The sequence below is a fragment of the Stylophora pistillata genome, unplaced genomic scaffold (assembly GCF_964205215.1).
Source record: "Stylophora pistillata unplaced genomic scaffold, jaStyPist1.2 SCAFFOLD_68, whole genome shotgun sequence".
NCBI classification, from domain to species: Eukaryota; Metazoa; Cnidaria; class Anthozoa; order Scleractinia; family Pocilloporidae; genus Stylophora; species Stylophora pistillata.
Window position 1 is genome coordinate 1 of NW_028290859.1, and position 22,072 is coordinate 22,072.

The 22,072-nt window shown below is 41.1% G+C and overlaps 3 protein-coding genes and 2 long non-coding RNA genes across 5 annotated transcripts; 2 read left to right on the forward strand and 3 right to left on the reverse strand.

Annotated features, from left to right (window-relative positions):
* Positions 1-753: 753 nt before the first annotated feature.
* On the forward strand, positions 754-3,579 carry LOC148715704 (uncharacterized). Its single transcript, XM_088746604.1, has 2 exons — positions 754-930; positions 2,402-3,579. The coding sequence occupies exons 1-2, from the start codon at positions 842-844 to the stop codon at positions 2,889-2,891; spliced, it is 579 nt and encodes a 192-aa protein (XP_088602730.1). The 5' UTR covers positions 754-841; the 3' UTR covers positions 2,892-3,579.
* Positions 3,580-5,015: 1,436 nt separating this feature from the next.
* On the forward strand, positions 5,016-12,258 carry LOC148715705 (uncharacterized). Its single transcript, XM_088746602.1, has 8 exons — positions 5,016-5,110; positions 5,864-6,052; positions 7,554-7,610; positions 7,690-7,783; positions 8,260-8,828; positions 9,528-10,315; positions 10,525-10,706; positions 10,838-12,258. Exons 1-8 carry the CDS (start codon positions 5,016-5,018, stop codon positions 11,549-11,551), a joined length of 2,688 nt encoding a protein of 895 aa, XP_088602728.1. The 3' UTR covers positions 11,552-12,258.
* Positions 12,259-13,290: 1,032 nt separating this feature from the next.
* Positions 13,291-14,360, reverse strand: LOC148715706 (uncharacterized). Its single transcript, XR_015995885.1, has 2 exons — positions 14,092-14,360; positions 13,291-13,782 (listed from the first exon to the last, which is right to left on the reverse strand). It is a non-coding gene; the product is annotated as an uncharacterized LOC148715706 (long non-coding RNA).
* Positions 14,361-15,294: 934 nt separating this feature from the next.
* Positions 15,295-17,796, reverse strand: LOC148715707 (uncharacterized). Its single transcript, XR_015995887.1, has 2 exons — positions 17,462-17,796; positions 15,295-16,560 (listed from the first exon to the last, which is right to left on the reverse strand). It is a non-coding gene; the product is annotated as an uncharacterized LOC148715707 (long non-coding RNA).
* Positions 17,797-18,662: 866 nt separating this feature from the next.
* LOC148715708 (uncharacterized) lies at positions 18,663-21,111 on the reverse strand. Its single transcript, XM_088746599.1, has 3 exons — positions 21,072-21,111; positions 20,830-21,026; positions 18,663-19,928 (listed from the first exon to the last, which is right to left on the reverse strand). Exons 1-3 carry the CDS (start codon positions 21,109-21,111, stop codon positions 19,851-19,853), a joined length of 315 nt encoding a protein of 104 aa, XP_088602725.1. The 3' UTR covers positions 18,663-19,850.
* Between the last annotated feature and the right edge of the window lie 961 nt (positions 21,112-22,072).

Genomic DNA, 22,072 nt, shown 5'->3' on the forward strand with positions numbered 1-22,072 from the left:
CCCTAACCCTAACCCTAAACCCTAACCTAACCCTAACCCTAACCCTAACCCTAACCCTAACCCTAACCCCTAACCCCTAAAAACCCGGTTAAATCTTTCAAATTGCTAACCCTTCAAAGGGTGAATTTTTCAAATGTCTCACCCTTCTAAGGGTGAATCTTTCAAATTGCTTACCCTTGTAAGGGTGAATCTTTCAAATGTCTCACCCTTCAAATGGGTGAATATTTCAAATGTCTCACCCTTCAAAGGGTGAGTCTATCAAATGTCTCACCCTTCTAAGGGTGAATCTTTCAAATGTCTTACCCTTTCAAAGGTGAATCTCTCAAATGTCTTACCCTTGAAACCTTAACCACCCTCATAGGGGTCCATGGGATTTCTTAAGCACCCTCGTAGGGGTCCTTGGGATTTCTTAACCACCCTCATAGGGGTGCCTGGGATTGGAAATTAATTCTACTCAGTGTGTCAACCTGATGGTGGTATGGACAGCATGAGGGGGTCTCAGAAAAGCAAAAGCTTGACCACTACATACAGTACTGTTTGTTTGTTTTTTTTTTACAAGTTCAATGTCATTTTCAGTCTTGAGGAAAAGATCGAGTGATTTGCCCACTGGGGAGGTGTGGTTTGAAAATTGCAAACATTTGTCTTAAGAAATGGTAGAACTGGTTATTATTATTATTGTTACTATTATTATTATTATTACTATTACTATAATTATTATTGTGAATTCAAACTGGTTATAGTTCATTTCTGTTCATTGTCCATTCATGAATGTTTTCTTTTTACTTGCACCTTGTAGAACAGGAAGGGTGAAAGCTTTTCAGGACCCGCATTCTCTGCGCACATGAAAAGTTTGTTTCGCAGCCTCACTGGAAAATCGGTGACAATCAACATGCTTCGATCTGCATTCATTACCTGGTCATATGGTAGAGAGTAAGTGGCCATTTTTTTTTTTACTACTATACAATTCAGCAAATAAGTCATGCCTTTATTTAATGATCGCAACAGCAGATAGCCTCAACTTTTGGCCCTCAGAACATAAACATACAATTTCATTTAACAATTCTTTAAGAACTCATTATTTATTATCTAGAGGGCCGCAAGTTTATTAGCCTCGGCTATTTCGTGTTAACCCTCGTTAGATAAAGTCTTGACCTTACCTTACCTAAGAAAGAATTAAAATTTCAGTCAAAGCCATGGATAACCCAAGGATTTCAAAATATCCATTCGAGTAAAAAAAGTAAATTTTATAAAAGATATTTCAAGACCAAATCTTGTTCAATACCTCCTTTGAGACCGGTTGTAATGCCGGCCAATTTAAAATTAGCAAATGTGATTCCAGTCTATAAAAAGGGATCCCACACTTGTCTATCCAATTATCAACCAATCTGCTTGATGTCTGTTTTTAATAAATTCCTTGAAAAACTTGCATGCAATAGATTAGTTGATTTCCTTGAAAAGGAAAAAAGCGTTCTTTGAAAATGAACTTGGTTTTAGGGCTTAGCAGTCCACTCATCACACTACACTTGGTGTTGTTGATAGATTTCAAAGGGCAATTGATGGGCAATTGACAGGCATTTTTCTTGCGGTATATTCTTAGATGTCAGTAAGGCGTTTGATACCATCAGTCATGAGATATTGTTAAGAAAATTGGAGTTTTTATCTCGATGGCTTCTTTAATTCAGTACTTAGTATCCACAACTACAATACACGAAGTGCAGCAAATCAATCTTATTACCTGCCTCGAGCTAGCACAAACTATGGTATTTTTCATATTCGCTTTAAGGACCAAAGGTCTGGGACTCTCTTGGCCAAGATATAAAGTCAACCCCTTTCAGTAAATTTAAAAAAAAAAAGAAATTAAAAATGAATTACTGTGCCAATATTAATGTCACCCTGGTCTTCTGCTTTGACCAGAGTAATCAGTTTCTTCATAGCTATTACTGTGATTTATTTGTTGCTCTAGGCTCTTTTATAATTTATACATATATATATATATATGTATTTAGTGTGACTTGATTTTCGTAGAACAGTGCTCAATACATAGAAGTAGAGCAAAGTATATATTGTGGGAGGCCCTCAATATATATATATATAAAAAATATATATATTTGTTTATTTATTTTTTTTTTTTTTATTTATTTTTTTTTTTTTTCATGACTTGCAAATTTCCTTTAGTCTTAATTATTTCTAGTTTAACTCTGTGCGTGTCCCGACCTTAATATTGTAATTTAATTTATAATTTTCTCTTGTACTAAGGCCATTCATTCCACAGGCAACCAAAACAAAACAAACACTTAAGATGAAAACTCAACTTAAACATGCAACTTACACTTGGACCAGTACCCACTAAATTCAGTGTTGTCAATGTAGCCATCTCTAAAACCAGATTTCCATTTCACAGGGACTGCACAGATGCCCTGAAGGCGTCATTGGCGGCCGCGCTCAGACATTCACGGCAACAGGCTCAGCGGACATACGACCGCCGCACCGCCAATGACCGAAAGAGGCTTGCTGTCGACCTGGCCAGAGACTACGCAGAGGACCGTCTGGACGACGGATCCGACGGTGGCCAAGCACAACCGCAGAGTTCCGATGACTGCCCTTTCAAACCCGGTGACTTTGTGGCAGTAGTGGAAGAGGATAGCCGGCTTAACTGCCCAAAGGTTTTGATAGGACAGATCCATTCCCTTGGTCAAGAAGGTGAGGTTTCTCTTCTCTGGTACAAGAATGTTTCAAAGAACTTTTACAGACTGCAACACGGCAGTGGACAGTGGAGGGAGAGTGTTGACAGCCTAGTGCCTGTTACTGTGAAAGCGCCAAAGAATCGACCGGGGTTGTATCAACTGTGCACTTCCCCCCGTCAAATACACAAGGTCGTCTTTGCAGATTAGGATATCTTCAGTCCACTGAAGAACTACAACTCTTTTTCGTGTCATTGCTACAAACATTCATTTTGTTACTTGATCATCCATCTCATGCCATTTTAAAGTGTTGCCGTTTTGTTGACGTGATGGTTGTGATGTGTGTTATGGGTCACAATTTGAATTTTTTTCAAGTTGGGTTGATTCTCGATTTTCCTCTCGAATAATTAGGGCTAGGAGACAAATGAAATTGAGAATCAACCCAGGTCTGGAAAAAAAAAAAAAATTCACTCCGATGCAATGTTGACCTGCAACATGCACGCTGTTCTCACAGGCCATTTGATTGGATTTTAAGAAGGGCATTTTGTATTGCCAAAAAATATCTTTGGAAGTTGAAAAAAAAAAGAAGAAAAAAAAATTGAGTCTGAATTGAAAATTGAATTTTGACCTGCAACATACACACGTGTATGCAATTTGAATTGAGTGGGACCCCAGTATTTCATACTTGGCTCCAAGGCTGCAGAGACATTTATTCAGTCTTGTGCTTGTCTCGTAGACGGTTCACTTTTAAAAATCGCTTTCTATGAACAGTTTCCCTTGGAAAAACAAAAGTGGAGGTGTCGGCAGCGTTTGCGAAGGAATATAGCATTTGTCACGTGTGAGTTGTTGAAGTGATTGTGTTGTGTCTTGTGAGGAAATAAATCGATGTGTTTACATATTCTCAGCTGGTATTGGTTTGCTTGATTTTAAAGAAATGCCAAAATGCTGACAGCTTTCAAAACAATAGCTTCTTTGTCCCATGTGAGGGGGTCTGAGAAGTGCTGGATTTATCAAGTCCCACTGAGAAAGATCTTGGATTCCCTTACATGGAGCACTATAGCTATTTGACTGGAGGTGCAGGGGACCGATGGTCACTGTGAAGTTGGCTGGTCTATCCATATAAGATTGTGATAGGGAGAGGGGGATAGGTATTCTTTTGCTCGCTTTCGTGCTCTTCTGTTTCGGGGTTTCTTCAACCCTTTCGAGTCACAAAAGTGATCAATAATCCCTACATGAGATGCAAAAAGTTATGAGATTTCATGAAATGATCACCTCAGGAAAAGCGCAGGACCTGCATATTCCAAATTACATGTGCATATGCTCGAATGCACATTACAGGTTAGCTAACCCTCCAGCCTTGGGAAGTTTCATGCCAGATTTGGGCAGGACTGAGTTAATTCTAGGGCGATTCCCCTAGACGTGAAGATGCTAACCCTAACCCCTAGTCCTAGATTGCAACCCTAACCCCTAGCCCTAGATTGCAACCCTAACCCCTAGCCTAACCCTAGCCCTAGATTGCAACCCTAACTAACTGCTGTATCTTAAGGGGTTTCTTAACCTATTGAGTTTTATACATATGAAAGTGTTCCTCTGGCAGAGATCTTCCCAACCAGGACTACTTTAGTGTGGTTTGGTGAGATGAAGCTTGACAAACTTAAGGAAAACCACTTTGGTGGACCTCCCCTCGTTTTCGACCTCTTCCGCTGAGCATGCCCATGAAGGAGTTAAAGAGTTTTATACATATCAAAGTGTTCCTCTTGCAGAGACCTTTCTAAGCATGTCTACATTAATGTGCTTTGGGAGAATGGGGCATGAGAAACTTAAAAAAAGAGCAGTTTGGTGGACTTAGACCTCTAGCAGTTTTCTCAATTGATATTGCACTTGTGGGGGTGATCAAAATCAGTTCTCTCCCCTATGAATGGATCATCAGAAGAACAAGTTATGAGATTTCAACCACTCTCTTAAACCAACTCTCTTCCATGAAGATGTCATCATTTACAAAGGACAGCATCCATTAAAATGGTTCAGGCAGAAAACCCTACCCCGATTAAAACCAGCCAAGAAAGAAGAGACTGAATAAAATAACTGCCTTCCTCGTTTCCTTTAAAGATCTGTACAAAGTACTTGTACATAAACAATAGGACATGAGTCCCCTTAAATAGATGCAAAGGCTTCAATTCCCTCTGACCTGACTGAGATGATAAATTGCACTTTTCAGGCCTGGGGTTGGTTTTGTGCTGTTTTATCAGTTTGGGTTTTACAACCCTTTCAAGTCACAAAAGTGATCACAGTCAGTCTTCCCCCCACAATATCACTAGATGAGAAGAGAAAGTTATGAGATTTCCTAAAGTGATCAGCTCAGGAAAAGTGTTTGGGTATTGTATCAAATTCTGTGAAGAAGGTAATGGAAAGATCACTAGGGAGAATTTGTAAGTGGGTATGGGGGGGGCTCAAAGGGTTGTCGTTGGGAATCTTTGCCTTCTTTCAAAAGAAATAACAACCGCTCTCTCTTAGAACCAACTCTCTTACATGAAGATGTCATCATTTACAAAGAACAGCATGTATTAAAATGGTCGTTCTGATCTGACCTGACTCATATAATATGCTGGACTTTTCATGCTAGCCCAGTACTTCAATTACCCACGACTGGTATGTGCCAAGACATTGAGAAAAGCCTTAGGTAGTAGATTGTGAGAAATTTCATTTGATCAGCTTGGCGATTTTGCTCATTGACCGAAAAAGGAAGCATTGTTTTGAGGAGAAACTGAACGAAACGAAAAGAAAAAAAGGCTCATCTCAAGGACTCTTTGCTTGAAGAAAGAAGTGAATTGTCAGCTTCATTTCGGATCTGTACACTCTTTAGATGCTTGAAGGAAGTCACTTGTCGTCTCAATTTGATTTGTACACTCTTTACAGGAATTTCTTTTGTCGGTAAAATATTCTTGCTTTCTCTTCGCGGAAAAGTGCTTATTTTTGCAGGTATTTTGGTTAGATTTTGACGTATGATCTCGAAGGGTAATGGGAAACTGCTTTGGCGATCTGCCGTCCAATCGAAGCTTTCGTTCATCATCTCGGCCTAGGGGCTGCGTAGGAGGGCTCTGTAAACAAAGGGAGACTCTTTTGGGCTGGATCGATCAAAAGAAATTGTCGGTTTAATACCATATTGTTCAATTATTATTTAGTTCGACCGTCCAAGTCATTCGAGCACCGAGAATGCACAGGCAGCCGCCGGAGCACTGGAACTTGCCCCGTCGAGGCAAGTTCCAGTGTTCGCTCGGCCAAAACACCAAAATAGCTACGTGGGGAAAATCCTCGAATGACGTCAAGAGGCTTTTTTGGGACGTCTATTTGGAGAAAATTGACGTCAATAGGTAAACAAAGTAAGGCAAGATCTATTTTGGGAAATTTGACGTAAGGTGCCCCCGTTATATATAAGTGTCCCCTGGCAAAATAAAAATAAATACATATTAAAGAAACGTACTTGAAGCCGCAGCGAGAACCTCTAAAAATGAGCCGGAAAGCTGCGATCTCCGATTATTTTTCATCCAAGAGTTCGAGTCCAGCGAACGAGGAACGAGATTCGCAGGAATTATTTCGGTAGGGGAAGCATTATTTAGTATTGTTTTCAATAGTAGAAATCGCTGTAGCATCTTGTAACACTTCCAAGAGGAATATTGCAAATCGCTTGTTTGTTTGTTTGTTTCCACTCGGAACTCGCTGTGGCTATATACATATGCCCGGCAGCCGGGAATGGTCTTAAATAGACTAAATGCCCGGCAGTCAGAAAATCTCACCGAATTTTCACTGAAAGCTTCGATCTTTCAAGCCTCTTGAGAGTATTAAATGTTTCTTTAGCAAGGTCAAGCGACTCTAAATATTATTTTGGTTTTCTAGCTAGTTCACCATCGAAAGATGCGATCGTGGCCATACTATAAAATGGCTATCTGGTGACACACTTCGAAAAACTCGTCTCAAACCTAACAGCCAAATGAATAAAGGCCGATAGTTTCTAAAGAAAATGTTTGGGGCTGCGTCGGTGGGGGTAAGGAAATAATTTGAACATATCAACAAAGTTGAAATGGTAAATTGGCCACCGTTACGATTATAAAAGCTGACCTTTCGAGCGTTAGCCCCTCGTTCGTCGGAGCGAATCTAACAGCCAAATATTTACTTGGCGAATTCCGACTGAAAGCCTCAAGCGATCACTATAATTATTTTGCTTTTACATTGGGCGAAAAAACTGTTGGTTTTTCTTTTGTTTTGTTTCCGTTTTGTTTTGTCTTGTTTTTGTTTTATAACTATTATTATTCCGATAAAATGCTTAAAAATCGAAAAATACATTGAAATGTCTGATAAAAATTTAAGAAAAGCGAGTGCATACACACCTCGGTTCATAATAATGATAGCTATGATAATAATGCTGAACACTTCTTGGCTCAGTATTCCTGGCTTTAGCTATGATTCCCAGAAATAGCTTTCTCATTGCCTTGCTGTTATTCCTTATCATTATGCCTTACTATGATTCCTTATTATTTCCCTTACTATCATATAGCAATAGTTTCCATCAAATCTTCTGCAATACAAAATATTAACAGCGAATAAAACGATGAAAAAGAACTCACTTTCGGCTCACATCTGCACCTTTTTTTTTTTTCTTTCAAAGCGTCTGGAAAACTATAGATAACGGAGTCAAATCTGAACAGATTCAAAGTCTAATAATCTGATAAGTAAAAGCATATCTAAAACTATACAGAAAAGAGAAAGGTGAATGGCAAATCTAGAGTCCTATTATTGTTATTATTATTATTATTATTATTATTATTATTATTATGATTATGATTATTATTATTATGATTCTCATTATTCTCGTAGATCCTCGCAAGAGAGTGACGACGGTAGTGGCAGAGACGACAAGAGTCCACCAAGAAGGTAAATGATATCAACTAAATGATGATGACACGTGGAACCAGGGTAAAGCCGTGAAATCTGTTCTCTGTTTTCATGACAGAGTTCAGAGAGAATTCCACTATTACGCTGAAACTTTTGAGAAAGATAGCTTACTTGACTTTTGTAAGGCATTCGACGTGAACTCGGATATTCTGGTCAAACCGCCGATTATGCCTTCTTAACCTATGGTTTCACTTCTTGGGGCAGCAGGCGTAGCTAGTTCATTTCACCGTGATTTCAAATGCATTTGGAACGAGCCTAGACAACTTAACACGATCGCGTATCTTGTTCTGTGTAGGAAAAACCAGAGAAGTCGAAAAACCAGTGGCGCTGGAGCAAGGTAGGATCCTCATGTTTTCTGTTTGTTTTTAGTAACCCAGGATCTGCGATATATCTTTGGTGTACAATTTTGTCGCGCGCACTCGGTACGTTCTGGAAATGGCCACAATCTGTATCTATGGCCATTGTTACTTGTGTAAAAAAAAAAAAAACAACAAACAAAAAGTGTGTCTGTCTTGGATTTTCAGACAGTTGCTTGACACGGAGGCTGCAGCTGAAGGTGGTAGGAGGTGGGTCAAATCGCTCCTCTACTTGGCCCATTTTTTTCCCTTTTCTCTTTTGGTAGCCGTAGGGTAATGGTCTAATAGGAGGTTTTTGCGCCGACAGAGCTGACGACCACGATGATGAGGAAGACGTGCAGACGCCCGGGGACAGGACATTTTTAGTGCCAGAAGAGGAACTTGTAGAGGAGAGCAGTCAGTCCTTTTACCGAAAACAGGAGGCACTTTCCGTCCAAAGGGACGCGGAGACTGTACAGCCATACTTTCCCTTGGCATTCGCAGAATCCCCGGACAGGCCTCTAGCCTTCAACTTTGATTTGTTCTTGTTGGACAGTCTGACGCTGCCAAGACACATAGTGCCTCGCGACTCTGATGAGGAGAGGGTCTCCAACGCACTTACCTTCGAAGACGCAGCCAGCGCAATACGTTACTGCACACGCAGCCTAGAGATTGGGTGGAAAGACACGCTTCCTTTGCCCTCTCCGTCTGATCCAACCCAGAAGTCTCCCCGTCGCAAACATCTACTCAGAGACCTGAACAAGTGGGAACTTTTCCGACGTGACGGGGCAAAGTTGACCGAAGCCCTAACTAGCAGACAAGCGCCTTTAGACAGCAATTTAAACCTGGTTCGCTTGGACAGGTAGGTCGCTGGTTTTTTTTTTCATTTTCATATGATTGGATTTGATTTCCGCGTTAGGCTTAAACTCTTACCCCTTGGCTAATGGTCGGAGTATTTAGATCTCCTATTTTTTTTTCTCTTCTTTAAATGACTTCGTGGACAGATAGATCTAGCCCGCCGGACCTTTGGATCATTTTTTATCACCTGTTACCGGCCAGTCAGACTCGCCTAGGAAGGATGCTCAGCTTTTCCCTTGAATGAAACCAAATATGAGCAAAGCATCTACTTGCAGAGACTTTTACTCGATTAGAATGATTCCTTTTGTGGAACAATATTCCAGTTGATGCTAGGCAGTCAGAGCCCCTTGGCTCTTTTAGGGGCGAGCTTCAGGATTTTGACTTTAAAAGACTCTTACACGTCTTTGATGGCGAACATTATCGCACTTTTAAAATAATCTGTCCTAAATGTCGTCGGAGCTACAAACCCACTCGGTTTGTAGCTCTTAGATTCTAGTTTTTGCCTCCTTTTTGCGTGAGCGTATTAGATCTAGGGAATGGAGGGGGAATAGGATGCTTAGTTTTTTGTTTCAGTTTTTTTTTTTCGGTTTCTCTTTCAGTTTTGTGTCTCTGTTTTTCGTGTACTTTGTAGAAATACTTAAGTAAATGAATCAATCCATTTCTTTCCTTAATTCTTGTTTGGTAATCCTTCGTCTCCATGTAGGTTTGGAAATATCATGGTCTGGAATGCACCTCCCTGGTCCCTGGCCAGCCCAGAATACACGCACGGCTTTCCCAGGAAGCTCGTTACGCAAGACCACGGGGGTTTTCTACCGGGCAACATAACAGTGTCGGCGAAAGCCAGTAATCTGACGTTGAGGCGACTGGCTGTGTGCGACGTGGCCTGCTTGGTAAGTCGGGCAACCACCGCGGGCTCAGGTCTCAGCAGGGCGCGACTCCTAAACCTCAGGTACGCGGCCATCAGATATCAGAGCGGAACATTCTGTCCGCAGTACCTTGCGTCCGCCATGGTGGAGTACGGCGTGAGCTTCGCCACCTTTGAAGCCCTCTCGCCGGAGACCTTAGAAACGCTTCACTCCAACCTGAACCCAGCTTGGAGAGAGGGCGACGAGTCGTCAGCCGCGGAGGGATCCAGCCCCAGCAACGAGGAAGACGACGACGCCGACGAACCCCTGATAGAGTGTCCGCAAAGCGTCATGCGGGAAATCGGCAAGTCGTCCAGCGACGGCACTGCGCAACGCCAGTCCTCCCGAGAGAAAGACAGACTGCTCTGCGATCTGCTCGCGCGGCTAGCTAGCCAACCTGGGCAGCAGAGTGACTCCTCGTCCGAAGGGGACGGCGGTGGGGCCGAAGGGGCAGCAGAAGCCACCACCTCCACGGCTGTCGCCGGCCTTGCCAGAAGAAAGAAGAGAAGGGCTTCCTCTGTAGGCGGTGCTAGAACCAAGGCGACGCGCACGGAAGAAAGGGCGCTGCCTGAGGGCGGACAACCAGGTAATGATAAGGCTGAAAAGCAACCGCGTTAACCAACTGCTGCCTTTTGTTTGATTGTCTGTTTTGTTCGGTTTTTTTTTTTTTTTTTTTTTTTTTCTGTTCACATTATTTATTTATTAATTTATTTATCTATTTATCTATTTATTTATTTTATTTGATTTTATTATTATTATTATTATTTTTTTTTTTTTTCACTTTTTAAATGACAGCTGGAGCAGGAGCGACGACCACAGGCCAAGGCGAAGGGCAGACAGCGCAAGCAGAGGCAGAGGATCGCTGGGGCCTGAGGCACTCGTCGGTGCCGGGTCTCCGAATGGAGGATTTCCCCGACGAGGAAACGTGGCAGGCCGTGTCAAACTTCTTCAGAGACCACCAGCCACTTCGCCAAGAGGTAAACTTACATTCGTGATCACCGATCAGATCATCACTGTTAAACCCTGTTGGATCATTTGTGTGCCTCCTGGCGCACTGGTGATGTATATCGTCAATCTTGTTTCCCCTTCTTGTTGTCTGTCCCAACAGGAACTACAAACTGCCATGGCCAGCACAGCGGCAAATGCAGGAGGACGCGCTTGGAAAGAAGATCCGGAGGCAGTGCAAGAGGCCACCAGCCAGCGAGTCGCAGACGCGCACCGTCAAATGGTGGCCGAGAAGATGGCAAGCCTCTTTGTCATTTGCGCCGCTGCCTGTGACTGCCCAGAGGAGAGCTGTGCCCTGAAGGCCGGTCGATTTTGGCCGCAGATGGAGCCAGCAGACCCCTGTCGGCGACAACCACCATGTCCCGTCTGCAGGGTGTTTGCTCGCCACCTGGATCTCTGCCATCTCCTCGCTAGGAGCTCCACTAGCAAGGGCGCCCTCTTCAGCCGACTGCTGGCCAGTGCGGTGGCCGTCCACCAACTCTACGAGCTGGCAGTCCCCAAGTCATTGCCCCCCGGCCAGAAAACTACGAGGAAGCAGTCTGTAAAGGCCTTGCTGTGCTCCCTTTTAGAAGTGGAAAGAAATAGGTTGCAGTGCATCCGACGCATCGGGGAGCTAGCCCTGCTGGTGCCCCAGCTGCTCTGCGTTCAATTGTCCAGTGGTCGAGCGGCCTTCTGGGAACAGCTGCGGAGGGTAGCAAACACGGTCATCGCCCAACGCGGTCGACAGGCCAAACTGCTGGCTCTGGAAGCCATCCGTAAGAGGTTGCCCGACGATTCTTCCTGGAAGGACTTTCTGACCCCCTCTCTCCAAACCTGAAAAGTGTCCTATTCTAAATGGCAGTGACTGCGCCTGCGAATGACTTGGACTTTGCACGCGTTCAGATTTTTCAATTGTGTTAGGGTTAGTTTGTTTTTCTTCCTTCCTTCCTCGTTCTCGCTGTCATGTTCTGTTCGTCACTCACCGGCGCGACCGATCGCCGGTCTAGGACTCTTTAGCATATAGAGGTTCGGTACTATGTTAGCTATGTTAACCATCTTGTCAAAAATGTAGGTAGTTTCGCCCTTAAGAATCTCAGGAGAAACAATCACTTCACAAGCTTTACTTTTTACCAGTTCATCAGGTTCGACGGCTAGGAATAGATCAACTGATTACAAGTACTTTTAAGTTTGAGAGGAAATTGAATGTTTTATTGTAGTGTAGCTTCTTATTTAGTTTGAAATGTGTCTCAGTATAATCATAAGTTGGCTAGATACTATTTTGTTAAGTACACGAGCCCACAAGCCTTTTACCTTGAATTGTTATCGTGTATAAATAAAGATTCTACTACTACTACTAGTTTTATTTCAGGAGGACGCTTGTAAACTGAAGCCACTCCATTAAATCTTGTTTTACAACGAAAACAACCACTGTGTGTGTGTGTGTGTGTATCTTAAATTGTTGCTCTAAGGGTTGGGTTTTTGATATCTACAGGTGTTTTCTTCTCTTCTTCTATTTTTTTTTTTTTTTTTTTTTTTTTTCGCAAATAGATTTGGACATATTATTTTTGGAAAATTGCAGAGCGCAATTGCATTCAAATCTATGAAAAAGAGTCATACTGAAATCAGAAAATCCAAACTCAAACATTAAATCTAAAGATCTCCTTACTCAAATGATTCCAAGTCGTATGTTATTAAATCATCCATATCAATCATCAACATTTTGTTACAGGTTTCAGTTCTTCATCAGTTTGGTTACAATAGTAACACCATTAGAATGGAGAGATCCATTTCATGTCAGAGTGGCAATACCAAAGGAAGGAAAGATGGGAAGAAATCTTGGGAACAGCTTACCGATGCCAAGTGGCCATGCCCAAAAAAAGTCAAACTGTAAAAATGCTGTGTAGTAGCACGACTCTTTACAGGAATTTCTAAATATCCTGGCTATGCTACCGTATTTAAGCGAAAGAGAATGTCAGATTGCTCGTTAGAAATTTCATGGCAATTCTAGGTTTGTCAGGGTCCACGAAAAAGTCAAGTTTGTGTGACTAAAACTAGAGACCTCGTTTGGGAGGTTGGAATTTTTTTGCCCTATGTACTTCTATAAATATTATCCATACCTCCCCCCCCACAGAAGGGACTTTTCTTAAGACCCCCTCCCAACACTCTGGAAATTGCAATGAAGGTTCATACATTTCCTTGAGGCTTTTGGCCTTTGAGATTCCCCCCATTCCCAAGAATTTTCAACCCTCTCTTTAAGCGGAGTATGGACATTTTCTGGAACTACACAATGCCAATTGGGTTGTAGCCTTGCTTCTGCAGTCCTACAACAAATGTAAGAGGACAGAAAGCATAGGAAGTGTGTTTTTTTTGTTTTTTTTTAATGTGAAATTGAGAAGAACATTGGCACGCCATCCACAAATGCCAGTATGAAATGACAGACCACTTTTTCACAATCAAACAGTGATTAACACAATGGTTAACACACGCTTTTAGAATGAAATAATTCATAAGTAGTTTTCCATAATCCTCCAAATTCCATTCAAACAAGCTATGATCGTATTGACACCAAGTTCCACATTCACATGGGAAAGTTTTCATTTGGCATTGTCACATTGTTTGGAACTAAACATTAGAAACTAGCTTCTTTTAATAATGTTGTAAACAACTTTGCTATTTGTTGTTCACAAAAGTAAGTGAAATAGAAATGGAGAACTTTCACTTTGCTTCCCTTGTTCATTTCATTAGCAACTCTGACTAATTTCCTTGCAAAGACACTTCCCCTCTGTCGTGTGCTTCATTTCGATCTTGTTTTTCTCACTCACATCCTTTGGGAAGGAGAATTGTGAGCATATCCGTACACACACAAAGTAATCGTGCCATGCAATACATCCTTGATCAGTTATGATCAATCCATCACTATCACTAGTAGCTTTGAGAGTTATTGTAACAGTTTCAATTCCTAGTGAAACCACTCTTGGAGCTGGCTCTGTAATTGACCATAGCCCACCACGGTTCTATTACTTGAAATCAGATTTTGCATGCTTTGCAGATCATTTCATGTTGCTGGACCTACAACAAACAAAGAAAAATTACGATTCGTGCAACATATTGCTACAACCAGCTAAAAAATTCCATGTGAGCTGTTTCCAGCAAGTACTTCTCATATTAAACCAGACATTCAGTGTAGCTTCTACAGAAAAACCCTGATCAGTCATTGCAGCTAGGACATGTATATCTAAGTCCAATTTTTGGGGCTGTAACATTTTTAAAAGGCTGACTCGACTCAGTAACTTGCCATGCCCCGAATATATCTCCGAGCGAACGTTTTGGGTCGGTAGAAAGAAATTAGACACCTCAATTAACACAATCGCAACTTACATGCTGCTTAACTGCTGCTACAAACTGCTGATTGACTCTTTCATCGCCTTCTAAAATGTCTAAAATAACTTCCAAATCGTCTCCCCATAGCAAGCGCCATCTTGTTTTGAATGTGACTTGTACCTTCAACCTCAGAGGGCTCCCATTCTTCTTACCGTTTGAACTTCTCCGGCTTTCATAACCACTTCCCGTTCCCTCTATTAACTCTGATCAAACTTTATGATTCTCTCATAGTTAAACACCGCCTTTCACAAACTCCAGATTCTCACAGCCGCACGCCATACATTATTCATTCTAGTCTATCGAGGGAACAGTTTTTCTAAGGCCCAGCCCTCTCGCGGCGGCCGCATCAAGCCCTCAAAAATTCAACTTTTTAGCTCATCCTCAAAGTTTATCATTCTCTCATAATTAAACAGCGCATTTCACAAACACGAGAGTGTGACAGGCGCGCGCTGCACTTTCTATACTATTGAGGGAACAGTTTTTCTAAGGCCCAGCTCTCTCGCGGCGGCTGCATTAAGCTCTCAAAAATTCAACTTTTTAGCTCATCCTCAAAGTTTATCATTCTCTCATAATTAAACAGCGCATTTCACAAACACGAGAGTGTGACAGGCGCGCGCTGCACTTTCTATACTATTGAGGGAACAGTTTTTCGAAGGCCCAGCTCTCTCGCGGCGGCTGCATTAAGCTCTCAAAAATTCAACTTTTTAGCTCATCCTCAAAGTTTATCATTCTCTCATAATTAAACAGCGCATTTCACAAACACGAGAGTGTTTACTGTTTACTGGCTATGCTACCGTATTTAAGCGAAAGAGAATGTCAGATTGCTCGTTAGAAATTTCATGGCAATTCTAGGTTTGTCAGGGTCCACGAAAAAGTCAAGTTTGTGTGACTAAAACTAGAGACCTCGTTTGGGAGGTTGGAGTTTTTTTGCCCTATGTACTTCTATAAATATTATCCATACCTCCCCCCCACAGAAGGGACTTTTCTTAAGACCCCCTCCCAACACTCTGGAAATTGCAATGAAGGTTCATACATTTCCTTGAGGCTTTTGGCCTTTGAGATTCCCCCCATTCCCAAGAATTTTCAACCCTCTCTTTAAGCGGAGTATGGACATTTTCTGGAACTACACAATGCCAATTAGGTTGTAGCCTTGCTTCTGCAGTCCTACAACAAATGTAAGAGGACAGAAAGCATAGGAAGTGTTTTTTTTTTTTTTTTAATGTGAAATTGAGAAGAACATTTTGGCACGCCATCCACAAATGCCAGTATGAAATGACAGACCACTTTTTCACAATCAAACAGTGATTAACACAATGGTTAACACACGTTTTTAGAATGAAATCATTCATAAGTAGTTTTCCATAATCCTCCAAATTCCATTCAAACAAGCTATGATCGTATTGACACCAAGTTCCACATTCACATGGGAAAGTTTTCATTTGGCATTGTCACATTGTTTGGAACTAAACATTAGAAACTAGCTTCTTTTAATAATGTTGTAAACAACTTTGCTATTTGTTGTTCACAAAAGTAAGTGAAATATAAATGGAGAACTTTAACTTTGCTTCCCTTGTTCATTTGATTAGCAACTCTGACTAATTTCCTTGCAAAGACACTTCCCCTCTGTTGTGTGCTTCACTTCGATCTTGTTTTTCTCACTCACATCCTTTGGGAAGGAGAATTGTGAGCATATCCGTACACACACAAAGTAGTCATGCCATGCAATACATCCTTGATCAGTTATGATCAATCCATCACTATCACTAGTAGCTTTGAGAGTTATCGTAACAGTTTCGATTCCTAGTGAAACCACTCTTGGAGCTGGCTCTGTAATTGACCATAGCCCACCACGGTTCTATTACTTGAAATCAGATTTTGCATGCTTTGTTTGAATCATTGATACAGTCAAGTTTGCCAGCCTTTAGTATTGCCATAGCTTGCTGGCTCTCCACGGTACCGGTTCTTGCATATTTCTCACACACACAAATTGTGCAGCACATGACCAGCCCTTTTGCCCCTCAGATGGTACTGTACTGGTGGGATCATTGTCACCAGAGTGAGTTCTTGCTTCTCTTACAGTAGTATGCAATGAGGCAGTCGGCAACTTTAGTCCACCATCATAATGGGGCAGCATTCCTTGACAGTCCAGTGAAGAACTGCCTAGACTTCACCGGGACTGTTGCATGATATTTCTGAAAAACTTCACCAGGTCTCAATTCTTTAAAAAACCCATCATACATTGATTTGATACCAGTGAATTCCAAACCTCTTTCCTCTGGCTGTTGAAAAGAATACTTGCTTAGTTCATCCCTCAAGCTTTTTGTAACAATTCAGTTTCATTGAATTTCCTGATTGCGGAAGCCACAACCTCAGCAAGTATGCTGACGCTCAAAGGCTGAATGGATCCTTGGTGAAGACTGCTGTGTCGTTCACACAGTCTTTGCAGATCATTTCATGTTGCTGGACCTACAACCAACAAAGAAAAATTACGATTCGTGCAACATATTGCTATAGTGAACGTTTGAAGTATCTTGGCTGGCCAACACTCGACTCGCGTCGTGAATTTCTTAGTTTAGTGCAATTATTCAAATTCATTAATGGTTTTTCAAGAGTAGACTTATATGTAATTACTTAACTTTCTCCAATAGTCGGACGAGATCTACCAACAATGTCAAAATCTGGACGCCTTATGCTCGAACAAATATCCTCAAGAACTCTTTTTGGTATAAATATATAAAAATCTGGAATGACTTGCCAAGTGACATAGTAGTTAGCTCTAGCTCTGCTAGTAAGTTTAAAAAAAAAACTGAAAGAACACATTTTTAAATAATATCAATAATATTGCACCAATATCCATTTATCAATTAACTTGTTTTTTCAATAATTTTTACCTTTACATTTTAGTTTTATTTTTATTGCATATTGCTTTTATTCTGGGGGCTGCCGTCAATGAGAATTGAGTTCCTCTCTGGCTTGACCCTTTTTGCCTTTTTGCATCTCGATGTTATTTCTATTGTTATCTGTCTGTATTATTATTATTATTATTATTATTATTATCTTATTATTTAGGCAAATGAAGTTATTATAAATAAATAAATAAATAAATAAATAAATAAAATTCCATGTGAGCTGTTTCCAGCAAGTACTTCTCATATGAAACCAGACATTCAGTGTAGCTTCTACAGAAAAACCCTGATCAGTCATTGCAGCTAGGACATGTATATCTAAGTCCAATTTTTGGGGCTGTAACATTTTTAAAAGGCTGACTCGACTCAGTAACTTGCCATGCCCCGAATATACCACCGAGCGAACGTTTTGGGTCGGTAGAAAGAAATTACACACCTAAATTAGCACAATCGCAACTTACATGCTGCTTAACTGCTGCTACAAACTGCTGATTGACTCTTTCATCACCTTCTAAAATGTCTAAAATAACTTCCAAATCGTCTCCCCATAGCAAGCGCCATCTTGTTTTGAATGTGACTTCTACCTTCAACCTCAGAGGGCTCCCATTCTTCTTACCGTTTGAACTTCTCCGGCTTTCATAACCACTTCCCGTTCCCTCTATTAATTCTGATCAAACTTTATGATTCTCTCATAACTAAACACCGCCTTTCACAAACTCCAGATTCTCCCAGCCGCACGCCATACATTATTCATTCTAGTCTATCGAGGGAAGTTTTTCTAAGCCCCAGCCCTCTCGCGGCGGCCGCATCAAGGCCTCAAAAATTCAACTTTTTAGCTCATCCTCAAAGTTTATCATTCTCTCATAATTAAACAGCGCATTTCACAAACACGAGAGTGTGACAGGCGCGCGCTACACTTTCTATACTATTGAGGGAACAGTTTTTCGAAGCCTCAGCTCTCTCGCGGCGCCTGCATTAAGCTCTCAAAAATTCAACTTTTTAGCTCATCCTCAAAGTTTATCATTCTCTCATAATTAAACAGCGCATTTCACAAACACGAGAGTGTGACAGGCGCGCGCTACACTTTCTATACTATTGAGGGAACAGTTTTTCGAAGCCTCAGCTCTCTCGCGGCGCCTGCATTAAGCTCTCAAAAATTCAACTTTTTAGCTCATCCTCAAAGTTTATCATTCTCTCATAATTAAACAGCGCATTTCACAAACACGAGAGTGTTTACTGTTTACTGGCTATGCTACCGTATTTAAGCGAAAGAGAATGTCAGATTGCTCGTTAGAAATTTCATGGCAATTCTAGGTTTGTCAGGGTCCACGAAAAAGTCAAGTTTGTGTGACTAAAACTAGAGACCTCGTTTGGGAGGTTGGAATTTTTTTGCCCTATGTACTTCTATAAATATTATCCATACCTCCCCCCCACAGAAGGGACTTTTCTTAAGACCCCCTCCCAACACTCTGGAAATTGCAATGAAGGTTCATACATTTCCTTGAGGCTTTTGGCCTTTGAGATTCCCCCCATTCCCAAGAATTTTCAACCCTCTCTTTAAGCGGAGTATGGACATTTTCTGGAACTACACAATGCCAATTAGGTTGTAGCCTTGCTTCTGCAGTCCTACAACAAATGTAAGAGGACAGAAAGCATAGGAAGTGTTTTTTTTTTTTTTTTAATGTGAAATTGAGAAGAACATTTTGGCACGCCATCCACAAATGCCAGTATGAAATGACAGACCACTTTTTCACAATCAAACAGTGATTAACACAATGGTTAACACACGTTTTTAGAATGAAATCATTCATAAGTAGTTTTCCATAATCCTCCAAATTCCATTCAAACAAGCTATGATCGTATTGACACCAAGTTCCACATTCACATGGGAAAGTTTTCATTTGGCATTGTCACATTGTTTGGAACTAAACATTAGAAACTAGCTTCTTTTAATAATGTTGTAAACAACTTTGCTATTTGTTGTTCACAAAAGTAAGTGAAATATAAATGGAGAACTTTAACTTTGCTTCCCTTGTTCATTTGATTAGCAACTCTGACTAATTTCCTTGCAAAGACACTTCCCCTCTGTTGTGTGCTTCACTTCGATCTTGTTTTTCTCACTCACATCCTTTGGGAAGGAGAATTGTGAGCATATCCGTACACACACAAAGTAGTCATGCCATGCAATACATCCTTGATCAGTTATGATCAATCCATCACTATCACTAGTAGCTTTGAGAGTTATCGTAACAGTTTCGATTCCTAGTGAAACCACTCTTGGAGCTGGCTCTGTAATTGACCATAGCCCACCACGGTTCTATTACTTGAAATCAGATTTTGCATGCTTTGTTTGAATCATTGATACAGTCAAGTTTGCCAGCCTTTAGTATTGCCATAGCTTGCTGGCTCTCCACGGTACCGGTTCTTGCATATTTCTCACACACACAAATTGTGCAGCACATGACCAGCCCTTTTGCCCCTCAGATGGTACTGTACTGGTGGGATCATTGTCACCAGAGTGAGTTCTTGCTTCTCTTACAGTAGTATGCAATGAGGCAGTCGGCAACTTTAGTCCACCATCATAATGGGGCAGCATTCCTTGACAGTCCAGTGAAGAACTGCCTAGACTTCACCGGGACTGTTGCATGATATTTCTGAAAAACTTCACCAGGTCTCAATTCTTTAAAAAACCCATCATACATTGATTTGATACCAGTGAATTCCAAACCTCTTTCCTCTGGCTGTTGAAAAGAATACTTGCTTAGTTCATCCCTCAAGCTTTTTGTAACAATTCAGTTTCATTGAATTTCCTGATTGCGGAAGCCACAACCTCAGCAAGTATGCTGACGCTCAAAGGCTGAATGGATCCTTGGTGAAGACTGCTGTGTCGTTCACACAGTCTTTGCAGATCATTTCATGTTGCTGGACCTACAACCAACAAAGAAAAATTACGATTCGTGCAACATATTGCTATAGTGAACGTTTGAAGTATCTTGGCTGGCCAACACTCGACTCGCGTCGTGAATTTCTTAGTTTAGTGCAATTATTCAAATTCATTAATGGTTTTTCAAGAGTAGACTTATATGTAATTACTTAACTTTCTCCAATAGTCGGACGAGATCTACCAACAATGTCAAAATCTGGACGCCTTATGCTCGAACAAATATCCTCAAGAACTCTTTTTGGTATAAATATATAAAAATCTGGAATGACTTGCCAAGTGACATAGTAGTTAGCTCTAGCTCTGCTAGTAAGTTTAAAAAAAAAACTGAAAGAACACATTTTTAAATAATATCAATAATATTGCACCAATATCCATTTATCAATTAACTTGTTTTTTCAATAATTTTTACCTTTACATTTTAGTTTTATTTTTATTGCATATTGCTTTTATTCTGGGGGCTGCCGTCAATGAGAATTGAGTTCCTCTCTGGCTTGACCCTTTTTGCCTTTTTGCATCTCGATGTTATTTCTATTGTTATCTGTCTGTATTATTATTATTATTATTATTATTATTATCTTATTATTTAGGCAAATGAAGTTATTATAAATAAATAAATAAATAAATAAATAAATAAAATTCCATGTGAGCTGTTTCCAGCAAGTACTTCTCATATGAAACCAGACATTCAGTGTAGCTTCTACAGAAAAACCCTGATCAGTCATTGCAGCTAGGACATGTATATCTAAGTCCAATTTTTGGGGCTGTAACATTTTTAAAAGGCTGACTCGACTCAGTAACTTGCCATGCCCCGAATATACCACCGAGCGAACGTTTTGGGTCGGTAGAAAGAAATTACACACCTAAATTAGCACAATCGCAACTTACATGCTGCTTAACTGCTGCTACAAACTGCTGATTGACTCTTTCATCACCTTCTAAAATGTCTAAAATAACTTCCAAATCGTCTCCCCATAGCAAGCGCCATCTTGTTTTGAATGTGACTTCTACCTTCAACCTCAGAGGGCTCCCATTCTTCTTACCGTTTGAACTTCTCCGGCTTTCATAACCACTTCCCGTTCCCTCTATTAATTCTGATCAAACTTTATGATTCTCTCATAACTAAACACCGCCTTTCACAAACTCCAGATTCTCCCAGCCGCACGCCATACATTATTCATTCTAGTCTATCGAGGGAAGTTTTTCTAAGCCCCAGCCCTCTCGCGGCGGCCGCATCAAGGCCTCAAAAATTCAACTTTTTAGCTCATCCTCAAAGTTTATCATTCTCTCATAATTAAACAGCGCATTTCACAAACACGAGAGTGTGACAGGCGCGCGCTACACTTTCTATACTATTGAGGGAACAGTTTTTCGAAGCCTCAGCTCTCTCGCGGCGCCTGCATTAAGCTCTCAAAAATTCAACTTTTTAGCTCATCCTCAAAGTTTATCATTCTCTCATAATTAAACAGCGCATTTCACAAACACGAGAGTGTGACAGGCGCGCGCTACACTTTCTATACTATTGAGGGAACAGTTTTTCGAAGCCTCAGCTCTCTCGCGGCGCCTGCATTAAGCTCTCAAAAATTCAACTTTTTAGCTCATCCTCAAAGTTTATCATTCTCTCATAATTAAACAGCGCATTTCACAAACACGAGAGTGTGACAGGCGCGCGCTACACTTTCTATACTATTGAGGGAACAGTTTTTCGAAGCCTCAGCTCTCTCGCGGCGCCTGCATTAAGCTCTCAAAAATTCAACTTTTTAGCTCATCCTCAAAGTTTATCATTCTCTCATAATTAAACAGCGCATTTCACAAACACGAGACTGTGACAGGCGCGCGCTGCACTGTCTATACTATTGAGGGAACAGTTTTTGGAAGCCCCAGCTCTCTCGCGGCGCCTGCATTAAGCTCTCAAAAATTCAACTTTTTGTCCAATCGTCAAACCCCAGGGGACGACACAGCCCCACTTTAAAAAGTCCATGATCTCACCTAATCGGCCTCTATTCCTTCCAAACGCTGCCGACTGAACACCGCAAAAGACAACTCAAGGGTTAAAACAATCTCTTCTCCCATCCTAAGAGAGAAAAACCAGCGGGAAAAAAAGATGGCCTCTCTCGTAGACCTGTGCTAT